This window comes from Pelophylax lessonae (assembly GCF_965119305.1).
Source record: "Pelophylax lessonae genome assembly, chromosome: 9".
NCBI lineage: Eukaryota > Metazoa > Chordata > Amphibia > Anura > Ranidae > Pelophylax > Pelophylax lessonae.
The window spans coordinates 215,331,285-215,349,721 of NC_138776.1; the positions used below are offsets into that span (position 1 = coordinate 215,331,285).

Genomic DNA, 18,437 nt, shown 5'->3' on the forward strand with positions numbered 1-18,437 from the left:
GGAGGCGGGGCGGAGGCGGGGCAGAGAACGGCCTGAATACAATGCATACAATACAACTCACTGAGAGGAGGCGGGGCAGAGAACGGCCTGAATACAATGCATACAGTACAACTCACTGAGAGGAGGCGGGGCGGAGGCGGGGCAGGCACGGCTCAGTACAGCTCAGCTCCTGCGAGATTTCTGGAATGGAATACATCCCAGCACACACTGCGAATCGCCGAATGACGTCATCACGGATTGGACCCGGAAGTGAGGAGAGGAGGAATAAAGCAGAAATTAAGGTATTTACTAGCAAAAAAAAAAAGTTTCCATTGGTAAAAGCCGTTTTAAAGGGGATTACATAGATCTATGTAATCCAACCTATTAAAAATGGGTGGAACTCCGTTTTAAATCCTTCTCTGCTCCTATGCAGGCATCCCTGATGGCCTGGAGGCGTATTATTCCTGCTCCATTAAGTCCTAGATCCCCGCTCCATATAACTTACCCCATTCAGATTTTCAAAGGCCTGATCCCATCCATTATAGTCAAATCCCTTCTGGCTCCTGACATTCAGAAAACTGATAGTCTCTTCAAGAAAAACGTCCTTTTCACTCCAGAAGGATTAGTTTGGACATATCATATCCCCAGATGTCTTCACTACACATGTATGCAACTCCTACGCTTCGTAGCTAAACACCCAAATCCCGCATTATCCCTACCCTGTGCCATCTGGGATTTCTTCAACCAACCCGCACAGAAAAATAAGGGAATTTCCTTCTTTTATAATACACTACAGGACAAACACACCCTAAGTCTACTCCCATGTTAAAATGGGAAAAAGACTTTGGTGTAAATTTCACCCCCACACAATGGAATGCTGCACTCAACTCTATATCCAAAGCCTCCCATTACAATAGCCACCAAGAGGTGATGATCAGGATTACCAATAGGTAGTGTTATACACCTTATCGGTTAGCAAAATTTTCCCCCAATACCTCCCCCTTGTGATTGCTGTAAAGTAGGCAATCTTTTACATGTCCTATAGCTCTGCCTTAATCTCACCACCAGCTTTTGGTCCCAAACATTTCGCCTCATCACTTCATGCACAGGTATATTAAGTAAACCACAGCCGGCTTTAGCCCTACTTAACAATGGTATTGAACAATATCGACTTTTTACAGACCAGTCGTAACCCATATCCTAATGACAGCCCAGCTCACCATTCTGAGAAAATGGAAAACAAACCTTTTCCGGAACGTATCAGATATAGTGACTAAGGTAAACTCCAATTACACCTTTGAACGATTACTAGCGCTAAAAACTCTCTAAGCCTCACCAAATTTTCCTAAATTTGGAACATATGGACCAACAGATAACTTCCCCTTGCCACCATTCCCAATCCATTTTTCTTGGTCTTTAAAGCCCTCACATCTAAGTAACTGTGTTTTTTTATTTCTATATTTTCGTCCGAAACTAACATGAAAGTTTTTTTTTTCACCTTAATACAGAGAATGCATTAACATAAAAAAACCTCCTGCCTTTATAACCACTTTAAGTATAACATGAAAAACGTCTGATTCTCATTAACCTGTATGTATACAGATGGCCACAGCGTGGGAACTTAATATAAGAATACATTGGGGTGTGACATGGTCTGACCCACTAGGACCCAAAATATATTTTTAAATATTTAAAATAGGTTTCTTCTTTCCACAGATTTACAAAACAACATGGCTTGTTACTTCTAAAGGGAGCATAGAGTCTGATCTGAAAGGATGTATTATTCCCCAGGGGACTACAATCTCACTTTTTGTCCAAATCATGGTACAGTATGTGCTCAGACCTGAGCTGTGTTACACTTTTCAAAAAGTTTCCTTGTTGGACTGAGGCCTCTATGAGAGATATCCTTTCCTTCCTGTCCCCTATAAGTAACAAGTCACGTTGTTTTTTAAGTGCTGGTTCACACTGCAGCGGCACGACTTCGGGGGCAACCTGTGAAGTCACGTGCACCACGACTTCGGTACGACTTGCACGGACTTCATAAAATGAATGTTTATGCAAGTCGCTCCTGGTCGCCCCGAAGTAGTACAGGACCCTTTTTCTAAGTCGGAGCGACTTGTGTCGCTCCTATTAGAATGGTTCCTGTACCAGTCAATGGACCGCAACAGTGCGTGAATTGTCAGGCTGACCAAGTCGCCTGACAAGTCATACTAGTGTGAATGGACACTAAATCTATGGAAAGGAGAAATATATTTTAAATATTTAAATAGAAAAGTTATATTTTAGGCTCTAGTGAGGTAAATGTAAAGTGAGGAAAGCGCATTACCCCAGGGTATTGTTACACATAAGCAATTAACTATATGTCTACGTAATCTCATTCTGACGCACACATTTGTTGATAATTTTTATTGTTTAAAACAAAGTAAAAAAAAAATACAGTAACAGTGTTAATCGAAATCAAACTTTCAACTGATCTTTCACAAATAGTTTATATAATAATTTATGTCATAATTATGTCTGCTCAAGAAGACCTTGCAATTTCGTGCCTTGGAATTTAATGCAGGGCTCTTTGCAGAGAAAGGTAAAAAAAAAACATACATAAATGCAGCATATAAGAATTCACATAAAAATAAGGAGCATGTTTTCAGTCCAGCCAGGAAAGGTATCTGTGCATATTAATAAATTATCCTTTGCTAAGCTTGGTCACACAACACCACAGAGAGCGAGATGTCACACGGATTTATGAATAAAGCACCAATGTGTTTGGACTAGGCAGTAACCCAGTCTAAACATGTTCCTAAGTTTGGTTTCTGAACTCTAAACACATTTTTAAGCTATGCGTTCCAGCTCCGCTGGGAGTCATAGGGTTACAATGATAGAATCATGACTCTGAGTCACAAGAAATCCTATGACTTCAGTTTTTCATGGTACTTATGTGTTTCCAATTACATCTCACAGTGGAAATGTAAGACACAGTCTGGCTTTGAGATGAAAAACAATAGTCGTCTTTTTTTTTTTTTTTTTTAATACCATTTTCTTAAGTTAACCTTTTTGGTTCAAAATAATCCAAAAGGCCAGCAAGGATATATGAGATGTAAAATACTATAAGTTTCACTTACATTTAAAAAGAAGTGTGTGTGTTCAAAGGCACCCAGGACAAGGCATTTGTTACTAAAGCAGTTTAAATCTGCATAGAATTTGTACCTATAAGGCCACATGCACACTAGGCGTTTAGCCCGTGTGCAACCAATCCCAAGCATTTTAGTGCATGGGACACAGTTGCAGTGTCCAGCCCGGTTAATTACAACCTGTCAAAGTCTATGATGACGGGACAGGGCTGAATGCTGTACTAAGAGGTACTTACATTTAGGGCCCTATGCGTTCAGCGCAATGTGCCTGCATTGCAGGCATTCCTCACAGGGCATGAACTAAATGTGAGTACCACGAAGTACAGAGTTTAGCCCTGTTTGGCCTTAGCATACTTTAGCCTGCCATAAACTGTTAGGTTTCAGGGAACAAGGCTGGATTTTGCCTGCTGGGATTGGATGCACATAGGCTAATGCTGGCCATACACTAGCCAAAAGATCGTTCCAAAATCTGTCATTTGGTCCGATCATTCGTTTTTCGTCCAGTTAATGGGCACAAATAGAAAATCGTTTTTTAACTTTTCAGAGCCGGAAAATTCGAAGGAACAGTTTTGAAAATCCGCTGACCGAACAATAAATTGAAAGGTAAATGTTTGATAATGTTTAATGTTTTCGGTCGACCTGTTTGCACTAGGAATAACTACATGGACCATTTGGGGATCTCTCTCTGTTTTCCTACATCTTCATCTCCAATGGGGAGTCCTATGGAAACCATGAATCTACTTGACTGTTTACCCTGGTTAGGAAGTTCGTTAGGACTATTATATACACAATTGTACGTTTTTTGGCTTCCCTTTTTTACCTGCTTCCCTGCCCTATTTCCTTTCTTATTCTCCCTTTCTGATCTGAGGCCTAACAATTGTCTCTAATTTCAGGCATTTATATATGTATCTCCTGAGGAAGTGAGCATGGTCTCGCGAAACGCATATAGAAATTTTACCATATAAACATTTACACCTTGGATTGTCAGTTAGATTTTGATTTATGTAACTATGGAGACCCATGCATATATCTATGTACCTATGTTTATTAGAATTATTTCAATTGTATGTACTAAAGTTTTTAAAGTGTAGTAAATTTCGTACAATTTACACCTCGTAGTTAGTGTCTTACAAAGTCCCTTGGCCATTCTTCTTTTTTGTATTCATACATATCGGGACTAAGACACTTTCATGCCCCTCATATGCCAGCTCTCCTTTATATGCACTAGGCATATGTTACAAACTGAACGAAAAACTGATTCATTTATGCCCATTGAACGATTTATCTTTCGAAATTCGGTCATTACATGATGGCACGATCGTCTGCTCTCGCGGCCGATTTTTAGTTTTCGAAAATGAATTTGCCCAATATTTCGGCTAGTGTATGGCCAGCTTTAATGTCAATGTGCATATGGTTTAACTCAGTGCCCAGGAATGAATTGATAACATGCATACGTGTGTACCTAATGTGTAAACAAATGCTTCCTCCAACACAGTGAGGATTGCATTTTATAAATATTAATATAATAATAAAAATACTAGTACAGTACACGTTTTGAAATGTTTGTGAGCAAATTGAGAGAATCAAGCATCGTCTGTGTTCAAAACCCCCTCTCAATATGGAAATGAGTTCATGTTACAGTGAACAATGGTGTAACATTGGAACACTGAGTTTTAGAGTGAATCTTTAAAACAACTGCTTGAAATATAATGATTCGGGTTAATGGAATGTGCGGAGAAAAATACCAGAATTGGTATTTTTGTAAGTCAGATCCCTTTTCTCCTACACAAGAATAAAATCATTTGAAGTGTGCAAGAGGCAGTGCAAGTAAACAGATGCATACTTTTCTCTCTTGTGCCACACGGGAGGTTCTTCTTTAAAACAAGAAATCGTCTCCATTATGTGCACACACTTTAGTGCAAATTGTGCTGGTTAGTAAAGTACAAGTCCCACGATGCATTGAGTGTATTACTTTTCATCCAGCAATTCATCTTTCTTACATAACTCAGGATGCTATTCCCGGTCCTGTCACAAATGTCCAGATGCCAAGAGTATATTCTTCAGGAGTAATGTCCACCATAAGTTTGGAATGACTTGCCTATTTTAAATGGTACACATAGTGCAGATTGCAAAAAGTTCTTTCATAAACTGTTCCACTAATACAGGTCGACTATCAAAGATGTTCACTCTTTCATTTCATTTAACAGGAATCCACATCACAAGTCTTTCTGCTCACAATAAATTAAGAAAGGCACATCTAACACTGTAATGGCAGTGAGGACACCATGATCAGCAATAGGCACCATCACAATTATACAATCCCTCAGTCTTTGGTTAGTCTAGTGTAGGTCTTGACAAAATATCATCTCCGTGGAATAGGAGGTCTTAAGGCAACCTTCTGGAAAAGAAAGAAAAAAAAGGTTCAAAGTCATGGAAATGCTAGTGAGTACATAGTTACATAGTAGGTGAGGTTGAATAAAGACAACAGTCCATCCAGTTCAACCTGTGTGGGTGTGTGTGGCTGTAATCATCTCACATAGCCCTTAATGTCCTGATCCTTGAGATGTAAGTCTAAGAGTCTTTTGAAAGCCACCATACTTCCCGCAGAAACCACCTCTTGTGGTAGAGAATTCCACAATCTTGTAGCCCTAACAGTAAAGAACCCCCCTCGTTGCCTGAGGTTAAAACGCTTCTCCTCTAATCGCATTGTATGCCCTCTTGTCCTCATGCAATCCCTTCGAATGAACAGTTTTTTTTCTAAGCTGAGATCCCCATTAAGAAATTTATAAATTGCTATCATGTCCCCCCTCAGGCGTCTCTTCTCCAGGGAGAATAAATCGAGCGATTGCAGACGCTCTTCATAATTAAGGTCCTCCAATCCCCTAATTAGTTTAGTTGCCCTTCTCTGGACTCTCTCCAGCTCCAACACATCCCTCCTGAGGACTGGCGACCAGAACTGGACAGAATACTCCAGATGCGGTCGGACCAGAGTTTTATAAAGTGGAAGGATTATAGTCTTATCTCTGGAATACATCCCTTTCTTTATGCATGCTAATATTCTACCGGCTTTTGCAGCTGCCGCTTGACATTGCATGCTGTTGCCTAATCTATAATCAACTAAGACTCCCAGATCTTTCTCCAGGTAGGAGAAGTAAATAGTAAATATCTTAAATATCATACATTTACCAGGTCCACCTATGATCTGACTTGTAAGTTTGAATTCAATTGTATTTTTAAAAATGTATTGTTTGAAATGCATAGACCCCTTCACCCACTTGTGTAAAAGTGTCCTAACCTAGAACACCAAGCATATGAGCTGGTATCACTATAAAAACACGTGTGTATCAATATAAAATCCAAAAATATACATATGCAATGTCAATTTAAAAACATATTTAAAGTCCAATAAAGTGCAAAAACTCATATGAAAGTGTCCAGTGCTGTAAATACAAAATTCAAAATATCATATATTAAAGTGTCCTGTGCAAAATAGTGCCCATGCAAGGATAATCTTTATTTCCATGATGTCAATCATCCACTAGTTTTCTTCTCCTTGGAATTGGCTTGGTATTGAGTGGATGATGAAGTGTTAATGGTGAAAGTTCCAAAGAGGGATCTGCTGAGTCTAGATAAGCAGTGGTTTCTTGGCTATATATCTGTATGCATTTTTTGCTGGTCACATTCATTTGCCAGCATTATGAATATCGATCTGGTGAGTGTATTGACATAACTGGTGGTGGAGCACACTCGTGGAGATGAAGCATGGAAAATAGTGGATGATTGACATCATGGAAATAAGAATCGTCTGTGCACAGGCACCATTTGCATGGGAAACTTTATTAATAATATATTTTATTATTATATTTAGAATTTTGTATTTACAGCATTGGACACTGTTGTAGAGATTTTGCACTTTATACATTTTTTGGAATTTACATTACATATGTATATCTTTGGATTTTTTTAATCGATACATATTTTTGTGATAGCGCAGTCCAATTGATTTTTAATTTTTTTTTTTGATCACTGTATCAATAGGATAGCAGCTGCACTATTTACACATTCATAAGATCTGTGGCACAGCTCTAATTTAGCTAATAAAAAGAAGTTTGCCATCCCCATGTTAAATTAATACCAGCAAGGATACTCTTCAGCAGGGAATAGTATAATAATTGATTATTTATAGTAGATCATAAATAGCACATTAAATGCCTGCCACCATTGGTCTATATTGCCTGTTCTGATCACGCATCATCTCATTACTAAGAGCAGCTCTGTGCAAGGTCTAATTTTTTTTCTCTAAAGAACCATAGGGGAAAAAAGGTATATATTATACTTATCTTTCCCCAGACTTTAGTGGTTCAGGCATGATGTCATCCTTCTGCCAATGAGATTTTTACTATTTCCCCAGATCTTACAAGAAGATGCTGCAGCATAGGGCTAGTAGTGTCTTTTCAGTGAGATTTGTAGAACATTTACCAGGTCTTGTTGTTAGGGGTGACATCACCCTTGCCTATGTGCTGCCAGCAGAAGCCAGGGTAACAGGCAATTATACTACCTAACTTCTTCCCCCTACAGATCTGATTTGAAAAATGTTCGGCTGCATTATAGCAAAAGAAGGTCCACTTTAAAAAAAAAACGTAGCTACCGTATTTATTTGAGTATAACGCGCACACATGTATAACGCGCACCCCTAATTTTCGATTAAAAATCGGTATAAAATTTTGTTTTTCACTGGTACAGTGAATTCTCGGCTAGCTGCTCGATTTCCGTGAATTTCAGCATGATCAACAACTTTGAGCTTGAATGAAGCGTCATATGCAGAACGTTTTCTCTTGATACTATGAGTTGCCATCTAACGGGTACCAGTATATCAATTAAAATATGAAGAACACTGAATTACGGTACGCAAAACACTGAATTGTACAAAAGCAATGCTTACCGTAACGTGTGGGCGAGGCGAGGAAATGAAGCGGCGACCATACAGCAGATAATAAGAATTCTCACCCCCAGATCGGGCCGCCCACTGTACGCGTAATGTGAGCGGCTGCAGCCCGAAAAAGGCGCAGTGCGAACTCACAATTCGCCTGCGCCCTCAATGGACCGGCCGCTACTGCCACCCCACCCCAGCCCTCGTTTATAACTCGCACCCAAACTTTGATTTCTTTTTTTGGTAGAAAATTTTGCGCGTTATACTCGAATAAATACGGTACGCACAATTTTTATTCAAAAACGGATTAACGGATCACTTAGCACAAATGCAGTAACAGAAAAGCAAAGCATTTGTACTTAGAATGGATAAAAATTGCAGAAAAAAAGGAGCTAATAAGCAGTTCTTTTAAATGTAAAAAAAAAAAAAAAAGGAAGCAGAGAACAAAAAAAGCATTTAAATAAATAATAGAGTCTCCTTATTGATTAGATTAGGGAATGATCATTACTTTGAAAGTCCTCCCAATCATACCTTTGCAAAGTCAGCTCAAAGCAAGAGCAGATTTTCCCTGAAGACAAACCAATGCATCCCTTCTCCCTGGCCACAAAAAGTATGTTTTCCTGATGTAAACATACGTTAGCACAACAGGACATTTCAGTGGCTGGATGGTCACCTAGGGCCATCCAACATCTAGCGGGCCATCCAAACACTAGGCATCTAGCTAGCTGACTGTAATTATAGGAGGTCAGTGCAGAGACCTTTTTGGAACACAGCCAGTATGTCTTGTGAGGAAGCCTGAACACAGACAGTATCTTATAATTCAACAAAAATAACCATCTATCAGTTTCACTACTTTGTTTGACTTTTCTAAGCCATGTAGACTAAAAGAATTTTCCATGGTCGAATAAACACAATTACATCACATAAAAGTAAAAATAACTCTCATACCAAGTTAACTATGCAAACAGTGATGGGGGCTGTACACTTCTATGGCATACAGAAGTGTCTGGAAAGGAGCTTTAATCTTGTCACGTCTAACAAAAGTAAGAATGTTTAGCATAGATGTGTTACAGAGCCTAGCAGTTTATAAGCTAAAGCAATTAGACATTTATTAGTCTGAATCACCACATGGCTAAAATGCATGGCTCGGAAGCTAAAATTTGTAATCTTTTAAACTGCAGACATTACAAGCATGAAATAATTATTTTAGTGTCATTATTTTTAAGAATGGACATTGTACTGTTGTCACTTAAAACTCACATGCATCGGATGAGGAGTCGTTTTCAAAGCTGATGGTTTCAACGGTGGTAAAGGAGCGGAGGCAGATGGCTTCTGTTTTAGTTCCTAGAAATACAATGGTGACATTTACAACCTATGTATTATTTGTTAAAGAGCCAGCCTTTCCCTCTGATTGTTCCCAAATGATCAAACCTCCTCTTATTTGACCAGATTAAAGCCGGGGCCTAGCGTCGAGAGACCTTTGCCAGTTCACATAAAAAAAAATGGCCGACATCTGGCCCGTGTGTATATCAGTCTGTCCGTTTGGCAGATATATATCAGTCTGCCTGTTTGGCAGGCTTCAGTTGGATATGTATGCTGGAAAACCAGCAGCCGACCGACTCCTGATCAGCGTTCTCAGCCAATGTCAGAGAGCGATGATACGATGATATGAGTGTTCTAGCAGTGGGGGGGCATCCCCGTCAGAACACAATAGCTCAGCGGGGGAGATCGCTATACTAACTTTGCATACTTAGTATAGCAGCTCTGACCGGAGCTGACAGTTTGTTTTTTTTCATTCAACCCACTGGGTTTAACAGAAAAAAAACAAAAGTGTGTACCCGGCTTAACAGTAATTGTCAACAACTGTGGGTGACAAATGTAGATCTTAATTTGCTGACTATCTAGAAAACACAAATTTTATAAACAAACATTTTAATTCACCTGCAAATTATTGATTGATTTGTTTTGACAAAGAAAAAGTCTATATATTCATTATTTAATTTCTATCCATGCTTTGATAAGACTGGGGCCACCAACATGGCATGAAAACCAAGTAAAATGTAACCTAATATATATTGGGACCTAAAAGTAGAACTGAAGGCAATTTTTTTATTTTGCATAGAGCATCGAAGGGTTATAATCCCGGTCAGTTTTTTTTTTTTTTGCAATCTGCATCCCATTGGAGAGATTTCCCTTTACTTCCTATCTCATTGCCACATCAGGAAGTGAGGGAAAATCCCTCCAAAGTTAGAGAAATCTCTGGTAGTCACCAGCGCCACTGGAATTAGTGTCCTTATTGGAAGATTTTTCCCTTCGTTGTGGTTACCACACACTCAAAATTTATTTCACTTTCATCGATAATGGTCACCAGGAAAAATAGAGAGGAATAACCCTAACAGGGACACAGACTGTAATAAAAATCTGACAGGCGTTCTAATCCCCATCCAATCTCAATCTAATACTTAAAAAAATGCTTTTATTTTAGTTGTAATTAAGCATTATGTATTTTATTACCGGACTTATTTTTTGTAATCGGTCTATCGCGAATGTCTATATTTTCTTTTAACCTCCCTGGCATTCTGATTATGTCAGAATTTCTGTGCTAAAGGCGGTACATTGTTTTGCATGGAAATATGTTTTATATATTAGGCCTGTAATTCTTAGGAATAACCCACATAAATCTGTCCAAACAAGAGTCTAGTAGACATCCCGGGTATGATAAAGTTTGAAACACGAAATCATAAATTATAATGTAATAATAATACATTTCATCAAATCCTTCATTGTTTTCGAAGTGGAGAAATTTCATTATGAGGGAGAATCTGTACTCGGGGGCACTGCCTGATCCGTATCGCAGTCAATAGAGCACCAGGTCCGCACATCGCTGAGCTCAGTCGCAGAATCGTCGCTGTTGTCACTTTTTGTACCTAATGACGAATTTTCCCACGAATCGCTATCGCTCAGTTCTTCAAATAATTCTGATACATCGGCGCTTTTTTCCAGTTCGTCCAAAAGCGTTTTTGAGCTAAAAGAACGCTTTTTGACGCCATGGACGTTATCAATTTTCCAGGCAAAAAGTACAGGCAGGGCACTGGAAAAGCCTCTAGGTGAAATGGCATGATACAAAGTTGTAATTCTAACAGATTACACTGTGTCATGTCAATCTCCTGCTGCTTGCATCCCCCCCCCCCCCCCCTGCGCGACGCAGCGCTAACAGTGAAGGGAACCGGAAGAAGGTGACGGCATCAACCGAACACACAGCGGGAGGACAGCTGGAGGAAGGCTGGGGAGGACGGCGGGGGATCACAGGGGAAGGCGAGTATCATTGTGGGGTAATCCCGAGTATGGCTCGGGGTTACCGCTTTTGGTACTGAAAATTAACCCCGAGCCACACTCGGGAATACTGCTAGGGAGGTTAAATCACATAGAACAAAATAGAAAACATGCGTAACAAAACAAAGCTGTGTGGAAAAATAGTGGTATATGAGAACCTCAAAAAATCTTGTAAGGTGTAAGATAATTACCGGTTTAGGTTTAAGCATTGGCAATGGTTTGGTAGGGGGTGTTGGTTTCTAAAAAGAAAAAAAAAAAGCATAACATTTCAAATACCTACTACCAACGGTGCTAATTAGAACGAGAGTAGATGTGCAGAGATATGACAGTTATTGTAAAGCTGGCCATACAGAATTAATTTTTTTTTTGTTCAACCAACGTGTTGAATGAAAAGAAAAATGAGCCAATTCCAGCATTCACAAATTTGAGGTGGATGGGGGAAACTTCCACGCTGTGGTAATGTTTTCTCATAACGGTGACCTTCCCCGCCATCAGCATAAAATGATCAGTGTTGCTGGCATTAGCTAGTGCCAATGATTGTTTGGGAAAAACCTGAGAGGCTGGTTGTACAAAAGTTGATTGACAGATCAACTATGTACAACCAGCCTGCCCATACATGGATCAAAGTTCCCTGCTGGACCAGGCTGGATTTTGATCCATGTATGGCTGCCATAACTCTTCTTACTTGCAGGCATGCTTTAAGAAAGTCATAGACATTATATTGTGGTTTTGCTGCCAACTGCAGAAAGATCACTTATGTTAAATTACAATTCTATTAATATTTTTGAATTGTCGGAACACATATTTGTGTCACTTGAGAAGAGAAGACAGCTAACCAGAGCCACAGTCTGCAAATCTGGGTAGACAACAGTATTTGGCCAAAAAAACCTAACTCCTAAAACCATTTGTTGAATCATAATGATTGTATAGAGTGTCTGCTGCTAACCAAAGACAAGACAAATGTCATCAAACCTATTAAATTCAGATAACAAATATATGATGCCTTGTGGGAATTGTAAGTTAGTATGTGTCTGTACTGGGTTTCATACAACGCATCGTAAAAAGAGAAGCAATATTACAATATCACTAACCGGTGGCTTGGCTGGTGGTAATACAGCTCTGCCAGGAGGTCCAGGTGGGGCTACTGGAGGTTTTGTCACCTGAAAAGGTAATAGAAAATTAATAGATTTGAATGTGTTTTTACAGTGCTTGTTCGTATACATGATCCTAAAGGGCTTGTATTGTTAAAAATGTAAACAAAAAATTGGAGGCAAATTTTGGTAACCACTGCTCATTGCTCAATCTATGCATCGGCAGCTGACTCTAATTATAAACTACTGATGCTCTGGTACATGGTTCCCCAGCATTTGGTCTCCAATTATTCTGACCAATACTTTTGAGGATGTTGGACCAAGGGTACTCCATTGACAGATACTATATGAATGAAATACCCCAAAATTTTACGTTTTTGGACTGGTGTATATATATCAATTGTTCTATATACTCCTGGGAAAAGGTATTCCCAAAAAAAAAAAAAGAAGCTTTTATTAAACCGGAATTCTGTACGAAAACCAATTTTGTCTACCGACTTTTTTCATGGCAGCCAAAACAAATTTTAGCAAAAGCATAGTGTTCGTCAACTTCTACAATCAGCCAAGTGGAACTGAAAATGAATTGGTTTCTCTTCTATGAGAAAATGGTGGTGCTCCTCAAAGACTCCGTCTTTAAATTCAAATGGAGTGACACCATTGATAATTATCTCCAATCTGGTTTGATTGTATGCAAGTGCTTTGAAGATTCCAGTAATCCATGGGCTTACATATTATGCATGGCTAGCCAACTTTAAAACTGAACTCTCTCTAAATATCTTGTTACATAAAAATGCTAAAATTGGCACATTTCTTGCATTTGGCAATGTATAGCCATCTATGGCCATCCTATACAACAAGGCAAAATATGTTAACATGTTAGTTTATATACATATACATGTTAAAAATAACATGTAGTTTACATATATATATATACATACATATACATGCACACTAATTATGTCATTTTCACATAAAATAAATTGCATTTTTATTAAAGCCCAGCTCCACTTTTTATTTTAAATAGAGCAGGGAAGATCTATTAGGATTTTATTGCTCTCTGCTTCCCTGTTAAGGAAATTTCCCCTCACATTCTGTCAGGATAAATAAATGTTAGTAAATGGGATTCAGACAAAAACAAACATTTTCAGTAGAGTTAAGCTGGCCATTGAGTTTTATTGCAAACAGCCACAGTAGGGTAACTCTTTAGAACATTTTAAAATGCTATCAGGGGCTATACAAATTTCATATAAAAGTTCTTATAAATTTTGTTCATTTGTTGTGGCAATTATGTAAATTTTAACATTCCATTTTGGGATAGATGGAAGCGAATTGGATTCCAAATGTTTATCACAGTTACAGTTAAAAAATTTTTTGGGATTATATGAAATGAGAAAACTTTTCCATCGTTGTTCTTCGATTTTCCTCATCCCTACAGTCAAAAGGATTGTTGATTTGAGCAAACTAACCATTAGAAAATCAAACATTTTGAAAACTACTGTTTTAGAACTAAATTATACCAGCGTATGGCTAGATTTAGGAAGGGTGAGAGCGTTTGATAATATCTGCATTGCTGTCTGTGTCTTTCTGCTGGCAACTGTGCCCTTTATATTAAGTATGAGCATCAAAGAGAAGGGAAATGAGAAATAATCTCCCTGACATGGCTAGAGAGAGAAACAAACAGCTCTGAAAATGTTTGTAAGATGTGTTGAATTTTCATCCCTAACATCAGTAAAGGTCGATCCACTGTATGAAGCTCTGGCTCTGGCAATGCTGTCCCCAGGTAACCCCAAATTGGGAGACCTGGGGTTTAAAATACCCAATAAACAAGTCTAATCAATGCCAAATCAATGGTTAACAAGTTAACTTAAATGTTCGATTCACATTGGGGTGATGTTAAACCACCGAAGCATTTCATAATTTGCGTAGACTTGAAATGGGAGGACTCTGTTTAGGTTAATTACTGAAAGATAAAAGATGACCGTTGTGGCTCATAGCATTAAAACTTGACAGAGAGTTTAACTCTACCCCCCCCCCCCCCCATCCTGATTGAAAGCTAATGAGAAAACATTTGGTTAAGAGTTTGGCTTTGACACCTCTTCATTATCATGCTAAAAAACAAAAACAATAAACAAACAGGAGCACAATAGTGAAGGAAGTTCCATTCTTATCTTTGACAGTCTAGTAAAAAGGGATCTGATGGGGAGAGGAAGGCTTTAAGGTATGTAAACACTTGCAGGTAAAAGTATGAGCCACATCATTACCTGGGGCTATGAACAAAGTAAAAAAAAAAGTTACCTGAGGGGATCTGGGGACAGATACAGGTATTCTTGGTTGAGAAGTAGAGATAAACGAAGGGGTCTGTTAATGCAAAAACAAAACATTTGTCAAATCCACAGCCACTGAAAAACAAAACCTCCTTTACATAAACCCAAAGTAAACAATGATATGGGGTTGACACCTTAACTAGACAAGAAACCAAATGGCTGATTGCTTTACCTGCCAGATAATGTGTTTACAAAAAAAATTCCCTCACATTTCCTATTTATTAAACCTGCCTAAACAAATTAATTAACCTTTTTTTCATTTGACTAGAGTCAAGCTGATCATAACACTAGTGGAATTTCATTTGCTAATTTTCATTTTTGGATCATTCAATTTCCTAATGATTTGATGAGATATATTGATGATTGTTTTCATCCATAGGTATGAGAAAATTCAAAGGAACATTTTTCATTGAAAGAACAAAACCCTGAATGTAAATGTGTTTTTTCTTCAGGAAAAATCTGTCATATTTGAATACGCAAGTGCTAGTCTGAAACTCCAATAAATGTAAATAGTCGGGTCTGCATAAAATTTAAAGGACTTTCAAACAAAATTAGTTCTCTCAAAGATGGCAACATCAGATGCTCTAAAGAATTTCCGTACAAACCAAATCCTACTGAATAGGGTAATACCTTCGCCAGGTTATATTTTCTATACCACAATAGGATGTTCAGGAGCGCTAAAGGGGTGGGCTTAATAGAAATAACATCCACTGGAAATCCAGATCAGAATTGTACAATAACTTGAAAAAGCTCCTCACATGATGACGTTGAAGAAGTCCATGTTTATTGAAGGAAGAATTGTTGTGTGTGACGTCTTCAACATCATCATGTGAGGAGTTTTTTCAAGTTATTGTACAATTCTGATCAGGATTTCCAGTGGATGTTATTTCTATTAAGCCCCGTCCCTTTAGAGCTCCTGAACAACCCAATTGTGGTATGGTGTTTGTCTCTCCTCCCCAAGGAGATTTTTTCAGAGCAGCTTGGGATATCCTAGGCCAGTGATGACGAACCTTGGCACCCCAGATGTTTTGGAACTACATTTCCCATGATGCTCAACTACACTGCAGAGTGCAAGAGCACCATGGGAAATGTAGTTCCAAAAAACATCTGGGGTGCCAAGGTTCGCCATCACTGTCCTAGGCCATGTCATCTTTGCCATCAATATTTAGCAGGCGCCAGATCTTGGATTATGAACTAAAGGTTATATTTTCTGTCTGCTAAAGTGCTGAGGTCTTGCAGGCTAGTGAATAAGTTAAAACTAGGTTGACTTCCATTATCTAATCATGTGCAAGAAGTTTTTTTATTTTGCACATCATTTGGTTTCTTTGAAAAATAAAATTTCACCATATTCATCTACCTCTAGATAAATGCAATTTACCAAGTGCAACTTCACTTGCAAAGTAAACAGCCTTTTTGACTTTGCTAAATCAACCCCAAAGTACCTTTTTCCATCAATCTATATATTGTGCAAACATTGCAGCTTTTGTCATCCATTTGGTCTTTTTTACTGGTTTAACCTATACCTCACCTTCTCAGTATCTTCACTGGGAACTATAGTAATAAATGCAGATCGGGAGTCTTGTAAATTAGAGGTGCTGGCGATGAGTTGGGGACGTCCAATCAAGGGACTTGGGGAATCCTTTCTGATGTACGGTTTGTTGCTCATGCTCTCCTGAAACAAAGGGTTTGATAACCCAGAGCCTGACCCGGGTGTGGCCATTCTAGAGGGAAAAAAAACAGGAGCATTATTATCCCTGACTTGAGAAACTCTCAAAAACATCTGCAGAAATTGTATTACTTTCAAATAAATATTCCTAATATGGAGGATGTGCAAACTGGAGCGTTTCCCATCTTTGGGATTCTACTCAAATACAGGCAGCTGAGGAACAACATTAATTGCCAACACATGTCCTCTTGTGCAATGTTCTGCAACTCAGATTATACAAATGGCTGCAAGCAAGAATATTCTGTGGTCTTGAATGTTTATGAACAAACTAAGACTTTTCTATGTTTTTTTTTTTTTTTTTTTCAGTTCTATGCATCTGTCCAAGCAGAACTAGAAGTTCATACCTGTAGGGAATGTTTTATCCAAATTCCATGTGTTTGTTTTGAATATTTTTCCCATATCTTAAAGCTGATCTCCGAGATAAGCAAACATTTTCTAAATACAAGAGGTATGTGCATTCTTACTTGAATCTTGGTGTGCTGTGTGTATTTTTTCCAGTAATCCAGTGTGAAAATTTGCCTCTGTGCAGCAACTTCCTGTAATAAAGACTGGTCACTGCTGCTCTCTCCCCTGGTGCAGGGTGACTGGTCACCGCTGCTCTCTCCCCTGGTGCAGGGTGACTGGTCACTGCTGCTCTCTCCCCTGGTGCAGGGTGACTGGTCACTGCTTCTCTCTCCCCTGGTGCAGGGTGACTGGTCACTGCTGCTCTCTCCCCTGGTGCAGGGTGACTGGTCACTGCTGCTCTCTCCCCTGGTGCAGGGTGACTGGTCACCGCTGCTCTCTCCCCTGGTGCAGGGTGACTGGTCACTGCTGCTCTCTCCCCTGGTGCAGGGTGACTGGTCACTGCTGCTCTCTCCCCTGGTGCAGGGTGACTGGTCACTGCTGCTCTCTCCCCTGGTGCAGGGTGACTGGTCACTGCTGCTCTCTCCCCTGGTGGTGACTGCTCTTTTATCCACCTCTCCCCTGTAGCTTTCTGCAGGCAGCCTGTAGTGGTTGGGGCCTGCTGGGCCCCCCATAGCTCTGCTTTCTGCACAGGCTGTATACAGCACAATGATGATTTCACTGCTGCTTTTACAAGCAATATCTGGATTTATAAAAGCTATGTGGTGCACACATAGTGGATTAATATCTTTGAGGCTTCTGAAGGCTATATTTAACCACTTCAGCCCCGGAAGATTTTACCCCCTTCCTGACCAGGCCCTATTTTGCGATTCGGCACTGCGTTACTTTAACGGACAATTGCGCAGTCGTGCGATGCTGTACCCAAACAAAATTTACGTCCTTTTTTCCCACAAATAGAGCTTTATTTTGGTGGTATTTGATCACCTGTGTGATTTTTTTATTTTATTTTTTGTGCTATAAACAAAAAAATAGCGACAATTTTGAAAAAAAAAAATAATAATAATATTTTTCACATTCTGCTATATGATATTCCCAAATAAAAAACATTTAAAAATAAAAATGTAACATTTTAGGCCAATTTGTTTTCTGCTACATTTATTTGGTAAAAAAAAAAAATCACAATAAGCGTATTTTGATTGGTTTGCGCAAAAGTTATCGCGTTTACTAACTACGGGAAAGATTTATGTCATTTTTATTGTTTTTTTTTTTACTAGTAATGGCGGCGATCTGCGATTTTCTGCGGGACTGCGACATTGCGGCAGGCAGATCGGACCCCTAACTGACATTTTTGACACTTTTGGGGGTACCAGTGACATTACTACAGTAATCAGTGCTACAAATATGCACTGTTACTGTAATAATGACACTGGCAGGGGAGGGGTTAACCCTGTGGGTGATCGAGGGGTTAAATGTGACCCTAGGGGGAGTGATTCTAACTGTGGGGGGGGGCGCGTGGCTTCTGAGATGAACATAGAGACACGTGATCCTATATAAAAGGATCACATGGGCTCTGTGATCATCCCA

General features: G+C 39.2%; 1 protein-coding gene across 2 annotated transcripts in view; it reads right to left on the bottom strand.

The window, feature by feature from the left end:
* Positions 1 to 4,508: 4,508 nt before the first annotated feature.
* The window catches only part of ADAM8 (ADAM metallopeptidase domain 8), a 54,873-nt gene continuing 40,944 nt past the window's right edge, over positions 4,509 to 18,437 (bottom strand). For both annotated transcript variants that reach the window (XM_082268350.1, XM_082268349.1), the window contains exons 19-24: positions 16,314 to 16,506; positions 14,757 to 14,819; positions 12,462 to 12,530; positions 11,562 to 11,609; positions 9,298 to 9,381; positions 4,509 to 5,505 (exon numbers count right to left, since the gene is read on the bottom strand). In XM_082268350.1, coding sequence (XP_082124476.1) covers positions 5,470 to 5,505; positions 9,298 to 9,381; positions 11,562 to 11,609; positions 12,462 to 12,530; positions 14,757 to 14,819; positions 16,314 to 16,506 — 493 coding nt within the window. In that variant the 3' untranslated portion in view covers positions 4,509 to 5,469. The remainder of the gene's footprint in view (positions 5,506 to 9,297; positions 9,382 to 11,561; positions 11,610 to 12,461; positions 12,531 to 14,756; positions 14,820 to 16,313; positions 16,507 to 18,437) is intronic.